The 7,500-nt window shown below is 49.5% G+C and overlaps 1 protein-coding gene across 1 annotated transcript in view; it reads left to right on the top strand.

Annotated features, from left to right (window-relative positions):
- The window catches only part of LOC122260217 (protein Wnt-5a), a 112,330-nt gene that overhangs the window by 56,881 nt on the left and 47,949 nt on the right, over window positions 1–7,500 (top strand). The window contains exon 3 of the mRNA XM_043027389.2: window positions 6,381–7,168. Within this exon, the coding sequence (XP_042883323.2) occupies window positions 7,089–7,168 (80 nt within the window). The 5' untranslated portion in view covers window positions 6,381–7,088. The remainder of the gene's footprint in view (window positions 1–6,380; window positions 7,169–7,500) is intronic.

Genomic DNA, 7,500 nt, shown 5'->3' with positions numbered 1-7,500 from the left:
AGCTGTTATATTTTATGGCGTCTTCTCGTACCTTTTTAGGTTTAAAACTGGTACTGAGTGTTTAAGTGTCTTGGGACGGCTGGTAGTATGTAATTTCTTATTCTCAAATAAGCTCTGAATGTAATGATGGACCAATTACTAGGTATATTATGCCTATTTTGGCATAATGCGAGTACGGCATTAATAAAGGTGTGTAAAAATAAACATACAAATAAATGAATACAGTATTTACGAATACAGTTTCTATGCACACAGAATACAGAATTTATGCAGTCTATAAACAAACAGACACAGTGACAGAAATGTAGTCGGGAAAAAAAAAATCAAAACAGAAGGCATAAGACACAGATCCAGACATACACATAATGCACACAAAGCCAGCAAAGCCTAAGCAAGTACCTAGCGACATTCATAAATATCCATGAGGACTATACTCCCCACACGAACAGAGTGCCTCGCATCTTCTTTACTTCCTGCTAACCCAGGGTAAGCGGGTCGTCGGGTACTGCTATCCCCCCCCCCGCCCTAGATGACTATTGTTAAAGCTGCAGTATGGTATTATGCAGTATTATGCAGTATTGTTAAGGCTGTACCTTGAAATCATACATTATTCACACTTATATAACAACATGATTTAAGACTGTTTGATGTATCTTCTGAGCAATGTTATTTTTTGAAGAGGAAGTTTTTTTTTTTTTGGGGGGGGGGGCTGTTCTGAAGAGTATAAACACTGACTAGCTGACTTATAGGTTTATCAAAAGATTTTTCTGTTCTCATTTTATTTGATAATGCTGATATATAAGCGGAACAGACAGGATTGAGGTGTTCCCCTTTTTTATTATTCATTTACCCTTTAAAACGAAAGGAAGGGAAAGAACATGAAACTGGAGTTCAGCCAAGTCTCTGTGTGAGAAAAGGACTTTGACGAGCTTCAGTGGAAGGCTGAAGTGAAAGGTTTGGTTGAAAATGAAAAGATCCTGTTTCGGGGCATTGGTTTAGCATCGCTGGAAAGCCGAGACAAGGAGGACAATGCTGGTAACAGTAGACAGTGTGGGGGAGACACAGTGTAATGGGATGATCAGGAAAGGGGAGCTTTGATAATTAGGATTCTGAAATCCGAAGGTATTATATGGAAGGGGGGGGGGAGGCAAGGGAAGGCTGTTAACATGCTTTGGAATGACTGAAGTGTTAGTTAGACAGAAAATACAGCATGTTGCATGTTTCTGTTGGACACTTGGGACAAAGGACGACTAAACTGACCAGGAAACACTCAGGGAGGAGGAGGGGGGGGGGGCTGTCTGGAAATCCTTCGACTGCTGGCAGGAAGCCAGACCTACCAGAGGGTGGCAGGGCTGCTGGCAGGTGTGGTCAGCAGTATGACCCAAACTCCTCCCATGCCCACACCTTCCCTCCCCCTCTCACCTCCCCCTCCCCCCAACAATAGCTCCGACCATCTAATTTAGCGGTCATTGTGACGGCAACCACAACCAAGTTTTGCTCTTACGGGCGGCACAACGACGGGTAGACCGAAAACCACACCGTTTTCACCCCCCCTCCCTCTCTCCTTCCTACTCCCTTCCCCCTCCTTTTCCCTGTTTCCCCCTCCCCTCCTCCCCATTTCCCCTCTCCCCCTCCTCTCTTCTTCCTACCCCCATCCCCTCCTTTTCCCTGTTTCCCCCTCCCCTCCTCCCCATCTCCCCTTTCCTTCCTGCTCCCCTCTTCCGTCTTTTGCCCTCCTCTCTAACCTCCCCTTCTCCCATCCACCCCTCCCTCCTACTCTCACCTCCTCACCTCCATCCCCCCCCCTTCTCCCACTCTCACCCCCACCTCCCTTCTACCCCTCCCCCTTCCTTCAACCCCTCCCCCACTCCCCCACTCCCCTCCTTCCTCCTACTCTCACATCCTCACCCACCACTCCCACCCCCACCCTCCCCCACTCCACCCCCACCCTCCCCCACTCCACCCCGGCCTCCCCACCTTGTCTCATGCGCTCTCGTCATGCGGCGGTCGCGGCACCTAAGTCATGATTCAGAGGGAGTGAGTACGTTTATGAGAACAGCTTTCGCCTTCTGTGGTCGGGCTGTTGGGCTTTCATTTTCCATTCAGGGAGATAGGAATTTATATGCCCTGGCCCTTCCTGACTGTGTGTGTGTGTGTGTGTGTGCTTGTATGTATGGGTTTGTGTGTGTGTGGGTGTGTTTGTTTGTATGTCTGTGTGTTTGTAGGTTTGTGTGTGGGTGGGTGTGGGTGGGTGTGTTTGTTTGTATGTCTGTGTTTGTTTGTTTGTTTGTTTGTATGTGTGTGTGTTTGTTCATTTATTTGTTTGTATGTGTGTGTGTTTGTTGTGCTTGTGTTTGTTTATTTTCCTATATGTTTTATTCATATACATATATATATATTGCGAAGAGAAGAAAAGGAACGAGATAAGAAGACTAAAAAAAGGAAAGGAGAAGAAGAAAGAAAGAAAGAAAAAAAAACAGAAAAAAAAGAAAGAAAAAAAAAAAAAAGAAAAAAGGGAAAAAGAGAATTGGAAAATAAAGAATAAAGCAAAACAAACAGAGCAAAATAAAACAAAATAACAACAACCAACCAACAACCAAACAAAGACAAATTATTAAAAAAACAACAACAACACGGACACCAATGACAATATTAATAGTTACCACAAGAAGAGAGAAACAGATGGAGGAAAAAAAAGGATGTGTCGGGGGGTGGGGGAAGGGGGGGAGGTGGGGGACGTGTACTGGTTTCCCCTTCTCGCAATGTCCCCTCTTCCGACCTCAAGGTACCCCGCTGTTGCATTGTCCTCACGTCACAGCCACGTCCCGCTTCCCAGAACCCCATAAGTGTTGTAGTGCAATGTAGTGTGTATGGAGGGAGGAGAGAGGGAGTGGGAGGGGAGGAGGAGGGATGGGGGTGGTGAGGGGGTGGTGTGGGGGTGAGTGAGAGAGGGAGTGGGAGGGGGAATGGGTGAGGGAGAGAGGGAGTGGGGATGGTGTGGGGGTGAGTGAGAGAGGGAGTGGGAGGGGGGGTGGGTGAGGGAGAAGGGGAGGAGCGATGGGGGTGGTGTGGGGGTGAGGGTGAGGGACAGGGAGAGGGAGTGGGAGAGTGGGAGGGGGAATGGGTGAGGGAGAGAGGGAGGAGCGATGGGGGTGGTGTGGGGGTGAGGGTGAGGGACAGGGAGAGGGAGTGGGAGAGTGGGAGGGGGAATGGGTGAGGGAGAAGGGGAGGAGCTATGGGGGTGGTGTGGGGGTGAGGGTGAGGGACAGGGAGAGGGAGGGGGAGAGGGGGAGGGGGGGGGGGAGGGGGGGTGAGGGGAACGGGAAAGGTAGATTAGTGAGGAATGTGCGGAACAGGGGTGGTGTGTGGGAGAGGGTGAGTGGGAGGGTGGCATTGTAGTCTGAGGGTCGAAGGGGGGAGGAGATGGTGAGTCGTTGAGGGCGGTCTCCGGGTGAAGGGAGTTGGAGAGGGCCAGTTAGACGGGCGAGGGCGGCGATTGGGGAGGAGAATGGGTGAGGAGGTGATGAGGGCCATGGTGTGGGAGTGAGTGGTAAAGGGAAGAGTGGAGCGTGGAGCTCTAAGGGGAATGTGTATGTGGTGAGAGGAGCGGGGTGCGAGTGCAGAGGGCAGGGGGAATAGGGTTGACGTTAGACCGGGCGTGGAGCGCATGTGGGGTTGAGTGGGGGAAGAGGGTGAGGGACAGCCGTGGCGCTGGCGATGCTGCGTAGGTGCTTGGGCCTTTGTGGGGGCGGTTCGGCGGGCACAGGAGAGGCATTGGTGATGAGTTGGAATGCGGTATCGTGCCCAGAGGGCTGAGCTCTGGGGGGTCCTATGGCGGTGAGGGAACACGGCCTGCGGTCGTGCGCACAGTGAGAGGTGTGTGGGAGCGCGGCGAGTTGGCGCGAGTGCGATTGAGCTTGCGCTCGGGCGGCAGGGCGAAGGAGCGTGTAGCGGTGGGGGAGCGTTCGATGGCGCGAGGGAGCCGGGGCAAGGTAGCTGTGGGGTGCGTATTGGGGTGCGGGAGAGAGGGGTGTCGTGAGAGAGGGCGTGGGCAGGGTGCCAGGGTGCGGGCGGACTGGCGCGGTAAGGTGTGTTTTGGGGGAGATGGTGAGGGAACTGGCCTGACGTGCAAGAGGCCGGAGGGAGATTAGGAGCGGGACAGTGGTGCCGGTAGAGGTGGCGGCGCGCTGGGGGTGAGTAGAGGGCTAGCTACAGCGGGCCCGAAAGATAGGGCAGGGGATCAGTGGGGAGGTCGAAGAGTGAGGATGGAGCGGAGATAGGAGCTGTATGTGGGTGTTGAGTTGTAGTGGGAGGGAGATGATTCGGGTCCAGGCCGAGGCAGTAGGGGTATCGTGTGCCGGGGGAAGTGGACAGTGTGGGAGCAGGTCGAGGCGAGAGGGGGGAGAGGGGACCGCCAAAATGGGAATGGAAGGAGGGAGGCGTGGGCGTATGGGATACGGGTGCTGGTTGATGAGGGAGGTAGAGTGGGAGAAAGGGAGAGGGAGAGGAAGTGGAAGTGGGAGTGGGAGGGAGTGAGGGGAGTGGGATTGGCAATAGGGCCGGAAAGAAGTGGAAGAGTGAGATTATGAGGTATGCGGGCTGCGAGAGAGAGAAGAGAGAGAAAGAGATGAAGGATGAGCGAGAGAGAAGATAGAAAGAGATTCAAAATAACAAGGCAAGGGGAGCGCGAGGCGAGAGATAGAGAGAGAGAGAGAGAGAGAGAGAGAGAGAGAGAGAGAGAGAGAGAGAGAGGGAGAGAGAGAGAGGAGAGAATGAGAGAGAGAGGAAGAGCGAGAGAGAGACGAGAGGATAGAGAGGAGAGAGAGCGAGTGGGAGAGAGGAAGAGAGAAGTAGAGTGAGAGAGAGAGAGAAGAGAGGGAGAGAGAAGAGAGAGTGAGTGAGATAGAGAGAGAGAGAGAGAGAGAGAGAGAGGGAGAGAGAGAGAGAGGAGAGAGATTAAAGAGAGAGAGAGAAAGAGAGCGAGAGAGATAGGAGAGAGAGGGAGAGAGAGAGAAGAGAGAGAGAGAGAGAGAGAGAGTGAGAGGAGAGAGAGATGATAGAGGGAGAGAGAGAGGAGAGAGAGAGAGGAGAGAGAGAGAGAGAGAGTGAGAGAGAGAGCGAGAGAAAAGAGTAGAGAGAAAGAGAAGAGGAGGAGAGAGAGAGAGAGAGAGAGAGGGTGTGAGAGAGAGAGAGAGAGAGAGAGAGAGAGAGAAGAGAGAGAGAGAGAGAGAGAGAGAGAGAGAGAGAGAGAGAGAGAGAGAGAGAGAGAGAGAGAGAGGGAGAGAGATGAGAGTGTGAGCGAGAGGGAGAGTGGGTGAGGGAGGGAGAGTGTTAGTTGAGGAGAGAGACAGATAGGTGTAGTAGGGAGGGAGTAGGAGTGGGTGAAGGTTAGGGTGACGGTAAAGGAGAGGGAGAGGAAGTGGGAGAAGGAGAGGGAGAGGGAGATCTTTGCACGCACGAACACATTCATGGACACGTAAGCAACCCCCAAACACATACACACATACTTGTGTTTATATGGGACATAAAAGACAAGTAAGTAAGAAAGACGAAAAAACCGAATCACTTCTCGAAGAGAATCCAGCAGTTTCAACATCCCTTTTCTTTTTTGCGCGATGAATATCAATGATTTTTGATCGCGGGACTGAAAATCTTATTGAACATATGAAATCCCTTGAGATACGTTTACAAAAGAAAAAGAAAAGAAAAGAAAAGAAAAAAAAATCCATTTACTATAAAGAGCCTGGGAGAGACGTCAGTGCATTAAGCAACCACGAACTTCTGTTAGACATGAAGCTAAAATGTTTGTAGGTTCATTTCACTGGCCTAACGCATCCTTTGGCATCATGAATCGTGATCGAAAACATAAGAAATAAAGGTGATTTATCTGACGGGTAATTCATTAGCTGTCATTAGTGGTTCTTGTCATGTTTCGGGTGCAGGAGAGCACAGGATTCTGATTGCTTGGGAAGAGTAAACGTCTAATACATGATATGATTTATAAAAAGGGCTCACGCGAGGCTTTGGTTTTGGATAATGCAAGTGATTGACAAAGGAATTATTATTCAACTCAAGTATTCAAGATAATAGGAGTGACTCATCTTCAATGTACAGCTTTGTTGTCATGTTTTAGATGTTACGGTTAGAGGTATTATCTTATTAATGTTACTTCTAACGTAAAACTAAAGTATTGCAGTGATATAAATTACATGAGTATTCGTAATGATAACGATTACAAAAAATGATAATCATAATGATGATGATAATGATTGTAGTAATGATAGACATGTTTACGGTGATGGTGATATTGATGCTAAAAATGACGATAGTAATTGCTATGATTATAATACTAACTTTTCTTTTCTTGTTGATTTCAGCAGATCTACCGTTCCTCCGCCTGGGTTCTTCGGCGACACTGAAGCTCCGTTGACAGAACCCAGTACCTTTTTAAGAGCAAAAGAGAGAGCGCTAGAATCGAGAACGCTATGAAGTTCGAACTTCGCCAAGAAGACCTCGATTACTAGCGGAAGAAAAGAGCGGAAGACGTGGGGGGCACTTCGCTGGCGGAAGCAGTGGGCGCGCGGACGACTTTGCCCCGAAGCGCGATGGCTGGCGGTGGCCTTGGCTGCCCGGCGTGCCCGCAGGAGGTTCGGCAGGCGCGGCGAAGTCTGCGTGACCTGTGCCACGCGGGACTCGCTCTCTTGTAAGAGCGAAGTGGAAGAAATAATTCGATAATTCGTGATTTTTTTTCTCTAGGAAAAGGTGTGTGAGGCAGAAAAACCTTTTTTCGAAGTCTGACTTCGCGGTTACAAGTCAGAGAAAGGGTGAAGAGTATGAATCCACTAACCTTCGAAATTTCTAAAGACAAATTAAGATAAATCAGCAGATAAAAAGACGAAGTGAACGTCCTTAGCATTAACTCACTTCAAGCCAAAACCTGTGAGAGACAAGTGGTATCTGCTTCCCTCTGGTAGCGCCCACGGCAACCGCAACAACTGCCATCTTCAGCCGCCACGAGGACCGCAGCTGTCATCTATCACAGGCTCCTAACTGACTTCTCACCAGCCGTGTCACAGCAGCACACCAGGATGCGAGGTGTCGGTGCTGTGGCGTGTGTGGCTGTGCTGGTCGTCACCGCGTCACTACAGCCCGTCACGGCGACGTGGTGGTAAGTACATGTAACCACGTCTTTTTTTTCTTTTTGAGAAAATAAATCGGTGCATGATTGATATTTGGCTCATCAGCTCTTAATCGTTCAAACAAATTCGATATGTTCTGCATATGAACAGGAGAAGAGGAAGGGATTTGGATGCAGATGTTCCATCAAAATATCCGTTGCTTTTGAGTCTTTAATGTTTCGTGAAAGTGTTCTGAATTATGGTGTGATATGAACTGAGAATTTAGATAACATACACATACACAAACACGCACACACACACACACACACACATATGTATATGATATACATACATACATACATATGTATATATATATATGTAT

The sequence above is a fragment of the Penaeus japonicus genome, unplaced genomic scaffold (genome assembly GCF_977035675.1).
Source record: "Penaeus japonicus unplaced genomic scaffold, GWHDUDI00000001_assembly GWHDUDI00000014, whole genome shotgun sequence".
Classification (NCBI taxonomy): Eukaryota; Metazoa; Arthropoda; class Malacostraca; order Decapoda; family Penaeidae; genus Penaeus; species Penaeus japonicus.
Note: the sequence above shows the minus strand (reverse complement) of the source record. Positions and strands in the feature narration are given on the sequence as shown.